This window comes from Pituophis catenifer, unplaced genomic scaffold (genome assembly GCF_029215685.1).
Source record: "Pituophis catenifer annectens isolate HBS135680 unplaced genomic scaffold, rPitCat1.0.hap2 SCAF_2, whole genome shotgun sequence".
NCBI classification, from domain to species: Eukaryota; Metazoa; Chordata; class Lepidosauria; order Squamata; family Colubridae; genus Pituophis; species Pituophis catenifer.
The window spans coordinates 14,169,448-14,189,673 of record NW_027256882.1 but is presented as its reverse complement, the minus strand read 5'-3'; the positions used below and the strand labels follow the sequence as shown (position 1 = coordinate 14,189,673).

At 43.2% G+C, this 20,226-nt stretch overlaps 1 protein-coding gene across 1 annotated transcript in view; it reads left to right on the top strand.

The window, feature by feature from the left end:
* LOC139311780 (alpha-2-macroglobulin-like) overlaps positions 1-20,226 on the top strand; it is an 83,185-nt gene that overhangs the window by 48,147 nt on the left and 14,812 nt on the right. Inside the window, exons 19-26 of the mRNA XM_070936291.1 lie at positions 1,441-1,567; positions 2,795-2,916; positions 3,618-3,669; positions 4,709-4,789; positions 5,645-5,827; positions 9,074-9,158; positions 16,315-16,471; positions 18,275-18,349. Coding sequence (XP_070792392.1) covers positions 1,441-1,567; positions 2,795-2,916; positions 3,618-3,669; positions 4,709-4,789; positions 5,645-5,827; positions 9,074-9,158; positions 16,315-16,471; positions 18,275-18,349 — 882 coding nt within the window. The remainder of the gene's footprint in view (positions 1-1,440; positions 1,568-2,794; positions 2,917-3,617; positions 3,670-4,708; positions 4,790-5,644; positions 5,828-9,073; positions 9,159-16,314; positions 16,472-18,274; positions 18,350-20,226) is intronic.

Sequence of the window (20,226 nt, the reverse complement as noted above, 5' to 3'; positions counted from 1 at the left end):
AAGTTATATGCTGGGGCATGTCCATTGTTTGCATTCAAGGTCTCAAAACCACCTGAAATTATCCTACCCCAATTTGCAAACAAAAAAAACCCCACTACCCACTGGATTATACACATCTCAAGCTTTCATATTTCTTTAAGACACTGTGTATTTCTCTCGCTCCCATTTTTGCCAGAGAACTGGTTTTTAATACTTTTTTTCCCTTTAGTATATTATTTCAAGCTTGATGATTTTAAGATGACTGGACTTCAAGTTCCAGAATTCCCCAGCCAGCAAACTGAAGTCCACTCAATTTAAAGTTGCTGAGTCTGAAAACACTACTCTAGCAGATGCTCCACTACGGAATAATACAGCCATGAAAGTAATGCGTGTATAGGGGGAAATAAACTAGAACTTGCAGAGGGAGTGTAAGTTGTACCCAGAAGATTGTGGTTGGCTTTACCATTAGCCAGAATGGGGTTGATCCCCCTTTTTGAGTTCTTTAATTGCCCATTTTACCAAGAATAGCAAAGAGAAGCTTGTTGGATTCCTACCTCAAGTACTAGAATAACTGTGCTCTCTGTATGTATGTACTATGATGTCAAGACTTGGGACATTCTTTATCTTTTGCAACAAAATACTTGGACTAGCCTGGCTGTTTCCTTCCTCATACATTCATGCCTACAATATGGAAGTATGATTAATTTTTAATTCAACCAGTTCCAAAGGTTAATTTATTCCAAAAGACTATGCGAGATGGTACATATGGAGGGAGAGTTGGGGAGGTGGGTTATAGTGAAGTAGCAGTTTCCCAGGAAGGAGGAGCACATTCTAGAAAGTGGGGGAGATGAGGCACAACAGCTTGGAGCTGGATAGGAGACAGAGATTTTGGATAGCCACTCCCTAGAATTTCCTAGGATATACCTCTCAGACTGGGAATGGTAAGGTTTGGTCTGGCAAGTTTCTGTGTAACGTGTATAAGCAGATAAAGACCTGAACTCTGGCTGAATTGATCTTGAGCTTAGCCTGACAAAAATATAGATATAGGTAAAGTCCTATATCTATAAAATCTTTCAAAGCATATTGCCTAGCTTCTAGGAGAATAAAAGAGTTTTGAACATGCTGTACATTATCCTTTTCATTCATTCATATATGTATATGTGTGTGTGTATGTATGTGTGTAGGGGAGATGGTGGCATAAAAATCCAATAAACAAACAAATAAAACCTTAACAAGTAAATAAAAGCAAAATTGAGGGAGAAGAACATTCATCTAATCATAGTATGACCATTGTGCAAGCTCCCCATGGGATCCCCAATGTTGCTGAAGACACAATGATTTCAGGGCCTTTTGAAAGGCTCACAGGGGCCTCATGGGAAATGATGATTATGAGCTTTTCTCGGCACTGCGGTGGGGATGTATAGCTTTCCCACTGAATTATTATTTTTTCCAAATGGACAGATCAGAATATCTCTGACTCCTTCTGCTGACTTTGAGGCATCTCCTATGGAGAAGGAGAGGGATTCCTATTGTCTCTGTGCAAATGGAAGAAAAACAGTGTCATGGATGATGACCCCTAAAATTCTAGGTAAGTGGTAACTCTAATAGTGGAGCCATTACTTAGAAGATGATATTTTCCCTCCATGTGTAAAGTAAATCAAGGAGCAGAGTTTTAATTATATCATTTCCTCCTAAGGATTGTAATGTATGTGAGAAAAACCTTGGGAGACTGGGCAAAGAGACACAGGAACGGTCAGCTAGGAGACTGCATCACCCACAGGTGTACAGAAGGCAGGGCAAGAGGCTCAGAAGAGACCCTCTCTAGTTTCCTGGGCTGTAAAGGAGACAGTGGGAGATCTGTACTTTCAAACTTGTAAGATTCTACAAATGTAGATTTACAGTCAAATAGAATTAGCCAGTGGTGAAATCCCCCTCGTTCTATCCGGTTCGCTGAACCGGTAGCGATGGCGGTGGGAGGCTCCACCCACCCATCAGGACATCATTACGTCCCTTTTTTTACCGTTTGCGCATGTGCAGAAGAGGTGTTCCTGTATGCTCCCATTCCTGAATCGGTAGCGAAGGTAAATGGATTTCACCTGTGGAATTAGCGAATCAGATTGTGTTTCCTGTCTGATCTATTGTAAGACTGATGTCTAGTAAGACTGACATCAGTCTTACAAGTCTGTAAGTTCAATTCTCCCACTGTCTCCTTTACAGCCTGAGAAACTAGGGTGGGTCTCTTCTGATCCTCTTGCATTTCTCAACTATCCAGCTGCAGGCTCTCTTGTTCCTTATCCGACCATTCCCTTGGCAGGTTCTCTTTGCCCAATCTTTTCTTGGTCCTTTCTACATACCATTACTACATCATCATCATCATAGCAATAGCACTTAGATTTATATACCGCTTTACAGTGCTTTATGTAAACAGTATATCTCTAAGCGGTCTACAGAGTCAGCATATTGCCCCCAACAATTTTGGGTCCTCATTTTACCCACCTTGGAAAGATGGAAGGCTGAATCAACCTTGATCTTATCTTTTAATGACCCCATAATCCCTTGCAGGGTGGAGTCAGGGCAACTTAATGGTGCTGAGTGTTTAATGGACGGATGCCATTCCTGTCGCCAATGTGGATTTTTTTTCAGCAGATATATTCTCATTGTGCCCAAAGAGAGAAATATCTGCCTCTATCTAGGATCAAACTCACAGCCTCCTGATAGTGAGGCAAGAGCTCCACCTCTAGACCACCACACCACTCACATACCATTACTACATAAAGGTAGCATATTATAATGAGGCGAACCATTTTTGTTCCAGGGGAGATAAACCTCACAGCAAGCGCAGAGGCTGTGCCCTCAAATCAGCTCTGCGGGAATCAAGTAGTGGAGGTGCCCACCACTAAAAACAAAGACGTCGTGATCAAGTCATTATTAGTTGAGGTATGTGGGATGCTTTAAACCCAGGCTGGGTAATGAGGGGACACAGATGTCTGGGTAAAGCGATGGTGGATATCTGTACTAAATGTCAGAGATAAAGCTGAGGAAAATACCAAATGCTGCTCCTAGGGAGAAGTCTAGCAAGATCGGAAGGGATCTTGTCAGTCAGCTATTTATCCCCTCCCCCTTTTTCGCTTTCTTCTCCTTTGGATTACAAATTTTGTAATAGAAAACCTGGCTACTATAAGAAAAGCAACCAAAGCGACAGAAATTACTATAACAAAAAGCGGATCTTTTTAGAAAGCCAGCAAATGACAGAAAAAGGGATTAGTCAAGACTTAACATAAAAAGGGTTTTTATGACACTGACATCCCCTAGACTCTGCTGAAGACATTACCAAGCCTGGTAACAAAAAGTTCAGAAACCAACCCACAAGCTCGGAGAATGAACCTTCACCCTCAGAAATTACCTTCTTAGGAAACAACACAAAGCAATTCCGTGCTGACCTATCCAGTGATATGAATTCTAAGTGCTCCTCTTGATGGTTCACACCTCTTGTTACTTGTTTCAACTGCATTTTCTCTTGGTGCTCGTCTACTTGAGCAGTAGATGTTACTCAGATTTATGTCCATAACGATTTTTCTAAATGATTCTGACACTCCTGTTTACCTCTCCCTTTTTCCTTCCTTTCTGTTCTGGTGAAGCCTGAAGGGATCGAGAAAGAAGTGGTGTTCAACTCTCTTTTCTGTGCACCAGGTACGTTGTATCAAGATTCCAAGTAATACATTCTCAATCTAAAAAATGCAAGGCATCCATCTTTCTCTTCAAAGTCTCTTTATTAGGAACCTATTAAATTGGCAAGGTCTTGGTGTAATTCCGGCTCTGACCAAACCCCGGAATAATACCCAGTAGAAAGCAAATGTCTGAAACTTCCCCCCATAGTCACATTCTGCAATCTGCTCACAGTCGATCTGTCTAGTGATTCCAACTCCACCTTCAGCCCTCTGCAGGTACATTATTAGTTTCCCTGGGAAAGAATGTCACCTAGCCATAACAACCATCCTTACCTCGACAACCCCCCTTCCTACTACTGAAATGTGGCGAGCCTGAAGCGCCGTTAAATCCCTTTGCAGAATATCTATAGCTGTGATGGCGAATTTATGGCATGCGTGCCAGAGGTGGCACGCAGCACCCTCTCTGATGGCACACGAGCTGTTGCCCCAGTTCAGCTTCACTGCGCATGCACATGTGCCTCCTGCCAGCCAGCTGGTCTGCCATGCATGCGCAGGGAGCGTGAAGCCTGTAGAGGGGGCACACGCACATGCGCTGGGAGTGGGGCATGCGCGGCGCCTCGCACACATTGCATGTTGGGAGTTCGGACGTGCACGCTCACTCGCTTTGGGCACTTAGTCTGGAAAAGGTTAGCCATCCCTGTTCTATAGAAAGCTTAGAAAAGTATAGGAAATGGCTACAATAGAATATGGCTGCACATATGTCAGGATCGACAGGTTGCCCCTGTAGACACAGATTTTAACTTATTGTAAATGCTGTTTTTTAATGAACCTTCTTCAAATGAAGATCACCACCTCCCCAACTCAGGCATTCATGAAAGCCTAGATGAGAGGAAGGAGTGGGGAGGAAAGGATGTAAACATTGGACGTGGTCCCTTGAACAATTTGATTCCTGCTGAAATCACTACTGCGGCTCAGCCTTCTAAGCAGAACATGCACCAAGAGCCCAGTTAGAACAGCAGTGACAGGTGTACCATGATTGAAGCTCCCTTTCTCTTTTATAGAACCCGAGTCCAAATCTTTTCCTCTGACGTTACCGGAGAATGTTGTAGAAGGCTCAGCCAGGGCCTCCTTTTGTGTGCTGGGTAAGTGAGATACCGTGTTATTGATTTTGGAAATTAATTCTGTCCTTGGGCACTCCCACATAAGGTCCTGGGTCAGTCTGGAAGCTGCTCCAATTCCATGTACAAGTACTCCTTAACTTACCACAGTTTGTTTAGTGACATTTGAAGTTACAACGGCACTGGAAAACGTGAATTATCACCCCTTTTCACACTTACTGTTCTACCGTTACAGCATCCCTGTGGTCACATGATCAAAATTCAAATGCTTGGCAACTGACTCATATTTATGACGGTTGCAGTGTTCCGGGGTCATGTGATCACCTTTTGCAACCTTCTGACAAGCAAAGTCGATGGGGAAAGCCAGATTCACTTAACAACTTGCTTACTAATTTAACAAGTGCTGTGATTAACTTAACAACTGTGGCAAGAAACCATCTCACGTAGCAATGGAAATTTTGGGTTCAGTTGTGGTCATAAGATGAGGATTATCTGTATAGTCCATGGTTGACGGTTTTCCATTAAGCCTGGGTTGGGTGCCTTGGATAAAGGCTTCACTCAGGTCCACCTTCCACGTGGGAAGCAATGTCAGTTTAAAATCATTGGTTCACACGAAAGGTGGGAAAACAGAGAAACCTCAGTGACTGGACTACCTGACAGCTCCCTTTAGGCACATTTTGCTGTACCGGTCTACTGAATAAAGAGCTGTAGTCACAATATTGAGTCCTGCCTCTTCGATTCGACCCCAACTTAACATTAAGGCTGGGAGAAAATTGGGTAGATTTCTCTGGATATTCAAACAGTGGCATCTTTTGAGGGGGGGAAATCAAAGTTGGCAAGATCCTCTCTATCATATGTCCTCTTCTTTCCCTTTCTCAGGAGACATTTTAGGAGGAGCGATAAAGAACCTCCATCAGCTTCTCAAGTTCCCCTACAGCTGGGGGGAGGGGGAGCAGAACATGGCCTTCTTTGCCCCCAATATCTACATCCTGAACTATCTCAAAAAGACTGGACAACTGACAGAGGAGATCAAATCCAGGGCCGTCGGATACTTAGAGGCTGGTGAGAAGCATCCCACAGGAATTTTCCTCTCTTTTTCTTTACTGCAGTTGGGAACTTTCAAAGGCTCACTCGACAGATCAGTCACTGGTATTGATAGAGGAGGTTGTAAATTGAACAGATTAGACTGACTGAGACACTTGGAACCTTTCCAGATGTTGGGAACAAGAGACATTAGTAATATAGAGAACCAGTTTGGTGTACGCTGACCTAGAAACCAGGAGACTGTGAGTTCTACTCCTACCTAAGCATGAAAGTATGACTGAGTGATTTTGGGTTAGTCACTCTCTCTTGGCTCAACTCACCTCATCTGACTGGGGAAAATTGAAGTGTTGTGGGGAAGATAAAACAAAAAGGAATATCATACATATTCTCCCTTTTGAATTTCTTATAAAAAAGTAGTAAATGAGGGATTACAATCTAATAAATACATAAATAAAATATTGCTCAATGGCTTGCTGTTCTGGACAATCCAGTTAACCTGCAATAGAATAGAATAGAATAGAATAGAATAGAATAGAATAGAATAGAATAGAATAGAATAGAATAGAATAGAATAGAATAGAATAACACAGTTGGAAGGGACCTTGGAGGTCTTCTAGTCCAACCCCCTGCTTAGGTAGGAAACCCTATACCATTTCAGACTAATGATTATCCAATCTCTTCTAAAAAACTTCCAGTGTTGGAGAATTCACAACTTCTGGAGGCAAGTTGTTCCACTGATTGTTCTAACTGTCAGGAAATTTCTCCTTAGTTCTATGTTGCTTCTTTCCTTGATTAGTTTCCATCCATTGCTTCTTGTCCTGCCTTCTGGTGCTTTGGAGAATAGCTTGACTCCCTCTTCTTTGTGGCAACCCCTGAGATATCGAAATACTGCTATCATGTCACCCCTAGTCCTTTTTTTCCATGTTTCAGCAATCATTCTTTATGTTTTAGTCTCCAGTCCCCTCCAGTTAGTCAAGTTCACATGAAGTGTTAATACCACTCTATGATGCCATGGTAAGGCCACACTTGGAATACTGCATCCAGTTTTGGTCACCACAATATAAAAAAGATTTTGAGACTCTAGAAAGAGTCCACAAAAGAGCAATGAAGATATCTTTGTTGCTCTTCTGTGTACTCTTTCTAGTCTTTGTTGCTCTTCTGTGCACTCTTTCTAGAGTCTCAAAATCTTTTTTACACCGTGGCGACCAAAACTGAATGCAATATTCCAAGTGTGGCCTTACCAAGGCATTATAAAGTGATATTAACACTTCACGTGATCTTGAGTCTATCCCTCTGTTTATGCAGCCCAGAACTGTGTTGGCTTTTTTGGCAGCTGCAGCACACTGCTGGTGTCAGGTTTCAATGTCATCTCAAATAAATTGCACTCCCAAACAATTAATCTTTGCTGAAGTATTCCATTTATTGAGTATGACAGATCTGGCCCCGACTTAGTCGTAGCCGATACTAACCTTCTGACCCCCAAACCCTTCCCTTTCCGTTCCCCAATTCTTATCTTCTCATTGGCCATCTTCCAAGTCAGTCTCCTCAGCTTCTGACTTCACCCCATAGGAATGTTCCCCCCCACTATCTCATTTCCTAGGGGATATTATCTACAAAGAAATAAGTAGGTGAAAAAGTCAAGCCTCGTCTTTTTATGGCAGCATCAGAATGCTGACATCCGGCCCCCCTCCCTTCATTTTTCCAGGGAGGCCTGTTTCAGGGGAAAAACAAAACAAATTTAGTACCGTTACCCCGTCCGAGGGTGTGTCCCACCCCCTCCCGCCTTGCCCGGGTGATCTGCATGGAATTTGGCTATAAGGCGATCAGCTTGGATATTTGTGCTCTTCACCCAGGAAGCCTCTGACAAGGGGTAACCCTTCCACTTAATTAAGTATTGGAGGCGCCCCCTATGCCACCTCGAATCGAGAATTTGCTGTACCTCGTAGTGAGTATGGCCCCCAACAACCAGAGCTCAGGGGGTGGGGTGTCACGTGGCACCGGCCTTAAAGTTGACCCCACCACAGGCTTCAGGAGGCTGCTGTGGAAAACGGGGTGTATCTTCCTAGTAGCTGGGGCAACCACAGTTGTACTGTAACCGGGTTGATTATTTTTTCTATAGGGAAAGGTCCTATAAATTTCGGGCCCAATTTCTTGCTTGGGAGTCTAAGTCTCAAATACTTGGTGGAGAGATAAACCTTCTCCCCCACTCTGAATGGTCTTTGGGGAGTTCGGTGCTTGTGTTCTTGTTTCTTATAGGATTGTGCCGCCTTGGCCAATGCCCTCTTAACGTTCTCCCAGGTTTCCCTCAACATATCCATCCAATCAGTCAAGCTGACTGAGGAAGGGGGCTCCCTTGAGTACTCTGGCATGGGGACGAAATCCATACCACTCACTATTTTAAACGGGGTTAATCCCGTGCTACTGTGGACAGCGTTATTATACGCGACCTCCGCAAACGATAGGAGGTCTGCCCAATTGGACTGTTGGTAGTTGATGTAGCATCTTAAATACTGCTCTATCATGGCATTCAGTCTCTCCGCCCCCCCATTGGTGCTCGGGTGAAACGCTGAGCTGAGGCCTTGGGATGAACCTATGGATCGTAGGAACTCCCTCCAAAATTTTGCTGTGAACTGGACCCCTCGGTCGGAGATGATTCTTCTGGGTACTCCATGCAGGCGGTAGATGTGTTTCAGGAACAGTTTGGATAATTGGTGGGCTGAGGGTAGCCCGCTGCAGGGTATAAAGTGTGCCTGTTTGGAGAATAAGTCTATTACAGTCCAGATCAATGTGTTGCCACCTAACCCTCTGACCCTAAAACCCTTCCCTTTCCGTTCCCCAATTCTCATCTTCTCATTGGCCATCTTCCAAGTCAGTCTCCTCAGCTTCTGACTTCACCCCATAGGAATGTTCCCCCCCACCATCTCATCTCCTAGGGGATATTATCTACAAAGAAATAAGTAGGTGAAAAGTCAAGCCTCGTCTTTTTATGGTAGCATCAGAATGCTGACAGCTGGCTCATATCTACATGATTGTTCACTAGAGTTCCAAGAATCCTCTCACAGTTATCATTATTGAGCGAGGTACCACACATACCGCACCTGTGCATTTTGTTTTTCTTGCCTAAATGTACTTTTTTTACCACTGAATTTCATTTTGTCAGGATCCTTCTGTATCTTGCATCACAAACTTGAAGGAAATATTTCAGTTAGGTTTGGAAATGCACATGCTGCTCAGCTTACCTCTAAATTTCCTTTTCCACTTCAGGCTATCAAAGGCAAATGAACTACAAGCATCATGATGGTTCTTACAGCGCTTATATACATTATCCGGCAAAGGCAGGGAACACTTGGTAAGATTTCCTTGTTCCTAAGGTTGCATTTTTCAAACTTTCTACAATGATGGACTAACCAAATCAACATTCAAACAATTCAGGAGCCATAAAGGAGAACATTTGTAGCTCCAGGTTGAAATAAGGGGTCCTTGGTGGTCTCTGAGCTTGGTTGTTTTCTTGCAGACGTTTCATTACCCTAACTAGGTAACATCATCAGTGCTAGTAAGGAGTGCAGTTTGCTGTCTGTTTATATTCTGGTGTCTTGCCTGTCTGTCTGGGTGGGTGGGTGGGAGGTCTTAGAGATTCTCTGGTTGGCTGTTTACTTGGCCAAATCTAAAAATGCCAGGGAGTTTCTAGAAACCTGGCACTCTGACAAATGAGCCATCAATAGACACATAGACATTAACAACATCTATAGATTCTACAAAAGAGAATCAACCACCCCAAAAGCCTGGTGGCACCTCTCCACCAGTAATCAACACTCCGATCAGCATAGGTCAACTCCAAAGTCAATCTCAGACCAACAATCATCTAATTCTATGATTCCATGATTCTGTGATTCCATAAATTATGAGTGATGATTCTATCTTTCTGAGTTCTGTAATTTTAATCAAAAATTAGATGTTAGTTTATGTACCATGGGTCATATCATGACAATATCTTTTAGCATAGATGTACTGGTGGAGAATGTTATACAGTAGAAACCTCTACAGATAGTCCTCGAATTACAACTATAATTGAGCCCAAAACTTCTGTTACAGTTGTTAAGTGAGTTTTGCCCCCTTTTACAACCTTTCTTGTCACAGTTGTTAAATTAGAAACATGGCTGTTAAGTGAATCTGGCTTCCTCAGTGACTTTGCTTGTCAGAAGGTCGCAAAAGGGGATGATCCCTGGGATACCGCAAATGTCATAAATATGAGCCAATTGCCAAGTGTTGAATTTTGATCATGTGACCCATGGGAATGCTGCAATGGTCACAAGTCACTGTTTTCAGTGCCATTGTAATTTGGAATGCTCACTAATCGAATGGTTGTAAGTCAAGGACTACCCATAATGGGCTATGAGAATAATCTTGAGGGACAGGAGGAAGAGTTGCAATCAAGACAACAGTCAGATAAGGAAATCTTAGTCCAAAGCAGAAGTGTAATTTTAGAAAAATGTCTCAGACTTGCCCTTCCTTCTCTTGTAGATTAAGGCAGGGAGGCGACAGGAACATTCAGACTTGCAAGATTCTGTTACTGTAACACCAGTAGCACTAAAACTGTAAATTATGAATACTAAAAGTTATTTTAATATTCATAATTTGGCTTTCCAATTCTGGTCTACCTAGAAGGACCTGGAAGGACATCACCAAAGGGCTAAGAGCAGGAATATCCCCAGTCTAATTTTTTTAGATATTCGTCATTGTATTTCCAGTTGATGCTTTTGTGTTTTGGATTTCTGGTGTAAAATTACAGTTCCTCCTAGTGAAACAAATGCAGAGTTACAATTCAGAGGTGCCCTGTTTACTGTTGTCGGTTCTCTGAATGCTAATCCTTGTATTATTTGGCAACTTCAAGAAATGAGTTTCCAGCCATTGCTCCACTTTCCTGAACCAACTCACCGATGGTGAAAGAAGGCTAGAGGCAGCAATGGACTTTGAGCACCTGAATGATGGTGAATAGACTGTAGCTCACCTTTTAAAGCAGAGTTTCTCAACATGGGCAACTTTAATAGAATAGAATAGAATTTTTTATTGGCCAAGTATGATTGGACACACAAGGAATTTGTCTTGGTGCATATGCTCTCAGTATACATAAAAATAAAAGATACGTTCATCAAGAATCATAAGGTACAACACTTAATGATAGTCATAGGGTACAAATAAGCAATCAGGAAACAATATCAATATAAATCGTAAGGATACAAGCAACAAAATTACAGTCATACAGTCATAAGTGGAAGGAGATGGGTGGTGGGAACGATGAGAAGATTAATAGTAGTGCAGACTTAGTAAATAGTTTGACAGCGTTGAGGGAATTATTTGTTTAGCAGAGTGATGGCATTCGGGAAAAAACTGTTCTTGTGCCTAGTTGTTCTGGTGTGCAGTGCTCTATAGCGTCGTCTTGAGGGCAGGAGTTTATATCCAGGATGTGAGGGGTCTGTAAATATTTTCACAGCCCTCTTTTTGACTCGTGCAGTATACAGGTCCTTAATGGAAGGCAGGTTGGTAGCAATTGTTTTTTCTGCAGTTCTAATTATCCTCTGAAGTCTGTGTCTGTTTTGTAGGGTTGCAGAACCAAACCAGACAGTTATAGAGGTGCAGATGACAGACTCAATAATTCCTCTGTAGAACTGTATCAGCAGCTCCTTGGACTGTTTAAGCTTTCTGAGTTGGCACAGAAAGAACATTCTTTGTTGTTTGTTTTATTGTTTGTTTGTTTTATTAAATTTATATACTGCCCTACTCCCGAAGGACTCAGGGCGGTGAACAGGCACAAAATAAAATACATAAATACAAAAGTTAGAAACGTAATTAAAACCAAATTAAATAATTTAGCCCAAGACAATTAAAAATCCCAATAATTTAAAACAAATTAAAATTTCAATTTAAAAATTTAAAAGAAAGGGGAGAAAATTAGGCCAGGCCGGCTTGCTGGAATAGGAGGGTCTTAAGAGCACAGCGGAAAGTGCGCCGATCCGGGATCCTCCGTATCTCCGGGGGTAGCTCGTTCCAGATAGTGGGTACCCCCACAGAGAAGGTCCTCCCCCTGGGGGTCGACACTGTTTGGTTGACGGCACCTGGAGGAGCCCCTCTCTATGAGAGCGTACCGGCCGGTAGGAGACTGTTTGTGGTAGTAGGCGGTTCCGTAAATAACCAGGTCCTAAGCCATGGAGTGTTCTAAAGGTGGTGACCAAAACCTTGAAGTGCACCGGAAGATCACCGGGAGCCAGTGCAGCTCGCGCAGGAGAGGTGTCACACGGGAGCGCCATGTTGCTCCCATAACCACCCGCGCGGCTGCATTCTGCACCAGTTGGAGCCTCCGGGTGCTCCTCAAGGGGAGCCCCATGTAGACAGCGTTACAATAGTTCAGGCGGGAGGTGACGAGGGCATGAGTGACTGTGTGTAGGGAGTCCTGATCCAGAAAGGTACGCAACTGGCGAATCAGGTGAACCTGATGAAAAATCCTCCCGGTCACGGCTGTCAAGTGCTCTTCTAAAGACAGCCGTGAATCCAGGAGGACGCCCAAGTTGCGAGCCCTCTCCGTGGGGGCCAGCGATTCGCCCCCAATAGTCAGTGATAGCGTCAACTGACTATATCAGGACGTCAGAAACCACAGCCACTCGGTCTTGGATGGGTTGAGCCTGAGCCTGTTCTTCCCCATCCAGATCCGCACGGCCTCCAGACACCGGGACATCACTTCAAGGGCATCGTTGGGGTGGTCCGGGGTGGAGATGTTGTGCTTTTTTGATGACATTTTTGATGTTAGCTGTCCATTTTAGATCTTGCGATATGGTAGAACCTAGAAATTTGAAGGTCTCTACTATTGATATTGTGTTGTCTAGTATTGTGAGAGGTGGAAGTATGGAAGGATTTCTCCTAAAGTCTACTACCATTTCTACGGTTTTGAGTGTGTTCAGTTCCAGATTGTTCCGGTCACACCATGAGGCTAGTTGTTCAACCTCCCATCTGTATGCGGATTCATCATTGTCTCGAATGAGACTGATCACCGTTGTGTCATCTGTGAACTTCAGAGTTTAACAGATGGATCGTTAGAGATGCAGTAATTGGTATACAGAGAGAAGTGGGGAGAGCACCTTGGGAGGCCCCTGTGCTAATTGTACAGGTATCTGATGCGATTCTGCTTAGCTTCACCTGCTGCTTCCTGTTTGTTAAGAAGCTTATGATCCATTTGTAAGTGTGTTCAAGTACCTGTAGCTGGTTTAGCTTAGTTAGAAGTGTGTCAGGAATGATGGTATTGAATGCTGAAGTAAAGTCTACAAAGAGGACCCTTGCATAGGACTTTGGAGATTCAAGATGTTGTAGGATATAGTGCAGAGCCATATTAATAGCATCATCTGTTCGTCTATTTGGTCGGTATGTAAATTGCAAGGGGTGTAACAGCGGATCCGTGATGGTTTTCAAGTGGGACAGCACTAGCCTTTCAAAGGTTTTCATGACTACAAATGTTAGAGCAACTGGTCTGTAGTCGTTCAGTTCCTTGATGGTGGGCTTCTTTGGCACTGGGATGACAGTAGAGCGTTTGAAGCAAGAAGGAACATAGGACATCTCTAGTGATTTATTGAAGATACGGGTGAAGATGGGGGCCAATTGGTCAGCTCAGACTTTTAAGCAAGAAGAAGTTATCTTGTCTGGGCCTGGAGCTTTTCCTGGCTTTTGTCTGTGAAATAGGTCTTGCACTTCCTTTTCTGTGATCACTAGGGGTTGTGAATCCAATGGGATTGGGTCAGTTGTAGGAAGCTTGGCTGTTGTTGGTGTGTCTGAGATGGGGGTTGTGGAGATAGGTGGCTGTAGTTTCCTTTCAAACCTGCAGTAAAACATATCCAGGTCATCTGCCAGTTGTTGATTTCCTTCAGCCTGGAAAGGAGGTTTGCCATAGCTGGTGATATTTTTAAGAGTTTTCCACATGTTTGCTGGTTCATTTGTTGAGAACTGATTCTTTAGCTTTTCAGAATAGCTTCTTTTTGCTGCTCTGATCTCCCTTGTTAATAAATTTCTGGCCTGATTGTACAGCATTTTATCACCTTTTCTGTAAACTTCCTCTTTGGAACAACGTAGCTGCTTAAGTTTAGCTGTGAACCAAGGTTTGTTGTTACTGTATATTCGCAATACAGTATATTTGTGTTCCTGGTTGGTACACATAGGTCTTCACAGAAGCTGACATATGATGTTACAGCATCTGTGAGTTCTGCAGTATCTGCAGAGGTATCTTCAAAAATATTCCAATCAGTGCAGTCAAGGCAAGCTTGAAGCTTTAACTTTCCCTCCTCCGTCCAGGTCTTCACTGATTGATTGATTGATTGATTGATTTATTTATTTATTTATTTATTTATTTATTTATTTATTTATTTATTTATTTATTTATTTATTTATTTATTTATTTATTTATTTATTTATTTATTTATTTATTTATTTATTTATTTATTTATTTATTTATTATTTGTTTAAATTTCTATACCGCCCTTCTCCAAATAGGACTCAGGGCGGTGCACAGCCTAAGTAAAAACAAAGCATACAAAATTTAAAAAACAGTATTAAAATAATTAGATATTCTGGCCGTAAATTAAAACAACCCAATTTAAAATCAATTTAAAATTTAGCTCAAGCCAGCCCAGCTAGTTGAAATAAATAAGTTTTCAGGGCCCGACGAAAAATCCGGAGGTCTGTTATTATACGTAACTCTGGGGGAAGGTTATTCCAGAGGGTGGGCGCCGTCACAGAGAAGGCTCTCCCCCTGGGGGTCGCCAGCCGACATTGTCTGGCGGACGGCACCCTGAGGAGGCCCACTCTGTGCGAGCGTACTGGCCGGTGGGAGGCTATTGGTGGCAGTAGGCGGTCTCGTAAGTACCCCGGCCCTAAGCCATGGAGCGCTTTAAAGGTGGTCACCAACACCTTGAAGCGCACCCGGAAGACCACCGGGAGCCAGTGCAGCTCGCGCAGGAGAGGTGTCATATGGGAGCGCCTCGTCGCCCCCATAATCCCCCGCGCGGCCGCGTTCTGGACCAGCTGGAGCCTCCGGGTGCACCCCAGGGGGAGCCCCATGTAGAGAGCGTTGCTTGTTGGTTTTGTGCTTTTAAGTCTTTGCCTGTAAGCAGGTACAAGGTGAATCATGCAATGATCAGAGTGTCCCACAGCTGCTCGTGGTAAAGACCGATAAGCATTTTTTAGTGTTGTGTAGCAATGGTCTAAAGTATTCTTGCCTCTAGTGGGACAATTGACATGCTGAAAGTATTTTGGTAGCTCTTTCCTTAAGTTTGCCTTGTTTAGATCTCCCAAAATAATGGCCGGTGAATCAGGGTATTTGGCTTCAGCCTCCATAATTTGGTCAGCTAGAGTTCGTAATGTCTTGTTTACACAGCTTTGTGGTGGGACATAAACAGCAATTAGAAGAAATGAGGAAAATTCACGAGGTGAATGGTATGATTTGCAGTTGATAATTAATGTCTCTAAGTTTTCGTCACAAAATTTATATATTATAGTTATATCCTGAGACCAGCTGTTGTTGATATATAAGCATAAGCCTCCTCCCTTCTTTTTACCATATGTTTCTGCAATTCTGTCTGATCGTTGAATCTGAAACCCTGGGATACGCAGGCTGCTATCTTCAATTGATTCATTTAACCAGGTTTCAGAGAACCATAGGGCTGCTGAATTGTAAAAATCAGAATTGTATCTGTTTAAAAGGAGTATTTCATCCATCTTATTAGCAAGTGAACATATGTTGGTTAGGAAAATTGAAGGCAGAAGAGTTTTATTTCTCCTATTCCTTAACCTGTTTAAAATTCTGGAAATTGAAGTCCACCTATTCTAAAGTTGCCAAGGTTGAGAAACACTGTATTAGAGAGAAAGGCAGCAGGGGCCACCATCTAACTGGCCTTGGCTATGCACCTGTCCTAAAAAACTAAGTAAGGTTGGTTCTGTTTAGTGTTTGGATGGGAGGCTACTAGGAAATCCCATGGCTTTAGGCTAAACTTGGAAGTTGAAACAGCATCTCAGAAGAAGGCAATGGGAAGACAGTGCCATATTGCCGCCAAGAACATCACACAGGCATATTCATGTGGTTCCCAAGGGACACTTCACCAATTTCGTGAGGGACATTTTTAAAAAGGAGAGGATGCAATTCATACAGCAGGGAAATGGTCCATTCCTCCCTACCAAGGGTCCTGCACATGTGCAGGATTGAAGAGAAACATGGTAAGCATACCAAGCAGGGGCATACTTGGGAATGGTTTAAAAAAAGTGAAGATAATTACCTATAACTGTGCAACTGTGCAACCACCACATTGCTGGTGAAAAAGGGGGCTTTGACTGCCCAGTTATAGCTGCCCTCCTAACTTTCTTGATACCTTCTTTCAATGGGTTCTTCAATCCCAAAACGGCCGAAGATTGTAGGAGCCTGAGAACTAGAAAAAGAAAAATGAGGTTCTCCTATTCTCTGGACTCTCTTATAGGCTGACGGCTTTCGTGCTGAAATCTTTTGCTCAGGCAAGATCCATAATCTTTGTAGAAGACAAGGTCATCAACGACGCTCAGAACTTCCTGACACAGCAGCAGGAAAATAATGGATGTTTTCGGAGCACTGGATTTCTTTATCACAATGAACTCAAGGTACAAGAGGCAGATCGAAGAAAACAGAGACGTATCTTTGGAAATGAGAGTAGGGCAGGGGTGAAATCCAGCAGGTTCTGGAGAACCGGTAGCGGAAATTATGAGTAGTTCGGAGATCTGATAGTGGAGATTTTGAGTAGTTCGGAGAACCAGCAAATACCACCTCTGGCAGGGGTGAAATCCAAAATTTTTCCCTGCTGGTTTTGTGGGCGTGGCTTGGTGGGCATGGCAGGGGAAGGATACTGGAAAATCGCCATTCCCACACCACTCTGGGGTCAGCCAGAGGCGGTATTTCCTGGTTCTCTGAACTACTCAAAATTTTGGCTACCAGTTCTCCAGAACCTGTTAGAACCTGCTGGATTTCACCCCTGACCTCTGGCTGCTCCCAGGGTGGGGTGGGAATGGAGATTTTGCAATATCCTTCCCCCGGAGTGGGATGGGAATGGAGATTTTGCAGTATTCTTCCCCTGGAGTGGGGTGGCAATGGAGATTTTGCAGTATCCTCCCTTGCCACGCCCACCAAGCCATGCCCACAGAACCGGTAGTAAAAAAATTTGAATTTCACCACTGGAGTAGGGTATATTGGGATTACAGGTAGTCCTTGATTTACAACCACAATTGGGACCAGAATTTTGGATCTTAAATGATATAGTCACTAAGCAAGTCATCACATGACCAACCTGATTTTACGACCGTTTTTACGGCACTGGTTAAACAAATCACTATGGTTGTTAAGTGAATCTGGCTTTCCCAATTCACTTTTTTGGTCCAAAACTGGCCAGGAAGGTTGCATATTGTGATCACACAAGACTTTGCAACTGTCGGAAATGCAAGCTAGTTGCCAAATGCCCAAATTATGTTCACGGGATTCTTAGGGTGGTGTGAGAGTCGTACTTTTGAGGATGCATTGAAAGCTGTTTTCTCCAAGGCTGTTGTAACTTTGGACCATCATTAAACGAATGAGCTCAAGAAGGAATGTGAATTGATGATACAGGTAGATTGAGTTGGTTTGGCCACATAGAGAATGATTGGGAATTACTCTGGATTTCTAATCTGGAATAAAATATGTGCTGTCTTTCTGTTTATGAACAAGGACAGCATTGACAAAACAGAAAGACTTGGGAATATTCAGCAATCAGGATTTAACATTTTACAGGAAAACTGACAGAATATCTTCAGTGGTGCCCAAGGGTGCTTTTTTAGGAGGCAAGTGGACTTTTTCCTTTTTCTTTGAAGACACAGACATTTAGCTATGCACTTTGGGATGAACACCCTTTGAATAGTGTGGGAGTATGAATGGATTTCCAGAAAAATTGCAGACCACAGGACCCATTTGTGCTTCAGTTTGAGATGCAGACAGCAGACTCATCCTCAACAGCCTGCACTATCTTCAACAGGGAAGGGACACAGGGCAGAAAACATCCTGCAGCCAAGAAAACTCCACACTCCTTTATACTACTCAGGTGACCCTGAGGACACAGATGAATCTCCTAATGGCCTTGATAACTCACTAAAAGAATTCAAATGTCCAGCTGTCTGCAAGGAATATAAATCCTTCCATTCCCCACCATCCAATCAGAGCCGAAGAAGCTTCTTGGATGAGAAGCAAAACGTCTTCAAAAGAAAAGACAAGAAAGTTCAGTTGCCTCCTGAAGAAATACCATTGTATTGCTCAGTTCCCAAGACTCCATGATTTCTTGGGAGGGCGATATAACATAGATATGGAAAGAATGGAGGAATGGTAGAAGATGGTGGAAGTTCTTTGTATAATAGGTGCAGCTGATATCTGTCTCTCTCCTGCAGGGGGGAGTTGATGACCAGATCACTCTTTCAACTTACATCACCATTGCTTTGCTGGAAGTGCCGCTACCTCCCACCGTAAGTGTGCCAAGTGCAACCATGATTGCAGTAAACTAACAGTGAGGAAAACCATGTTCAAGTTCCCACTTGGTCATGGAGTTCACAATCATTTAGGCTAATGAAATAGACCACATCTGACCAGCTTCATGGCACATGCAAAGCCATGTCATAGTCTGGTGAAACCAAAATGTAATTATATAAGCTGAATAAGCCAAATTACTTCTTCCTTATTCCTCCCCTTCTCCAATCAATTCTGTCCTTTTCTCTCTCCAATCAATTACGAGGCATGGTGGCTCAATGTCAGAGATGGTCTCAGTTCCGGTGATTTGAGCTGAAGCCTATGTGGCAGGATGAGTTCCTGTCACTTGCCTTAGCTTCTGTCCACCTAACAATTCAAAAGCATGTTTTATGCAACTAAATTGATAGGTACTACTTTGGTGAGGAGATGAACTGGTGCTCTGTGCAGGCAATCAGATTTGGCTTTGAACCTTTTCGGTTGTGGTGCCTATTTATGAGGCAGCTCTGGGAAGGGAGGGGGCCTTGGGTGACGCTGCAGGAAGAATGCTCATCTTTTTCTTTGGTGTGAAGCCAGCTCACCCTCCTGTGGCGCACCTTGGGAAGCACAGAAATGTGTCCTATAACAGGGCTGGTACCTTGGCAAGCCAAACTACTACTCTGCAATAATATTGTGGTCTCCTGGCTACTGTAACAATGCCATGCGCTAATAATAATTCAATCAATAAGAGCCTTGGTAGTACAGTGGTCTAAGGCACCCTGTTATTAAGCTGGTTATTAAGACCAGCTGCCTGCAATTACTGCAGGTTCGAGTCTCGCCAAGGCTCAAGGTTGACTCAGCCTTCCATCCTTTCTAAGGTAGGTAAATTGAGGACCCAGTTGTGGGGGCAATAAGCTGACTTTGTATAAATATACAGAAGGATGAAGGCTATTGCTGAGCACATTGTAAGCCGCCCTGAGTCTCCGGAGAAGGGCGGCATATAAATCAAATTTTTTAAAAAATCAATTCTGCCCTAACTTGTTTCTTCAGATTCGGCTTCTAATGGCCAGCTCTGACTCTTGGCAACTGACTGCACCAAAGTAATTCCTCCAAGCAAGATGTTCAGTGTTCTTTAGCAAGATTTATTGAAAGGAGAGGGAAAGGATTATGACAACATCAACAGCTTTCACTTTAGGACCATGTTGTCTTTCAGCACATTAGAGTGAAGCCTTTTTGACTTTCTAAGGGCTTTTGTGTGAACTGGAAAGAAGGGGTTTCTTTTTACAAATAACAGAGGCGCCATTATCAATCTTGATTTGCCCTGCTCCTCCTCCTCTCATGCTTGACCCACCAGTTTTCCCATCTTGTACCTCAGCTAGTGAGGAATTGCTAAGCCTTGTTCCAAAAACACAGGAGCATGTAGGAAGAGCAAGTAGCTGGTAGTGGCTCAGGCGGCAGAAATATCAAGATGAGCAGCTCAAGGGCTGACATTTCTGTGCTCTTCATTCATCCTGAGCTTCTGGATTCTTTCTTTTCCTTGGAGGAAGAAAATTGGCTTGCATCAGTTAGACCATCAGCTTGCTGTTGGTGTATTGTTGTGAAGACTGTTTAATTTAACAACTTAAATGAATAATAAAGCCAATTTCATCACAGGGCTTTGCTGAGATCCTGAGTTTCTTCACAATCTCCTCTTCAGGAACCTTCCTCCATCTCCATCTCCTCCCCCTCTATTTCAAGTGTCGAAGGAGATACAAAGTTCTGGTTCTTGCATCTTTGGTGGCCTCAATCACTGTTATTTGATGCTGTTGTTGTTTGGCTTTGATGTTGTCTCTCATCTTCTTCTGGGTCTGCCTTGTGTTCTTTGGCCTTCTCTTTTTGTATATGCTTCTATAGTATAGAC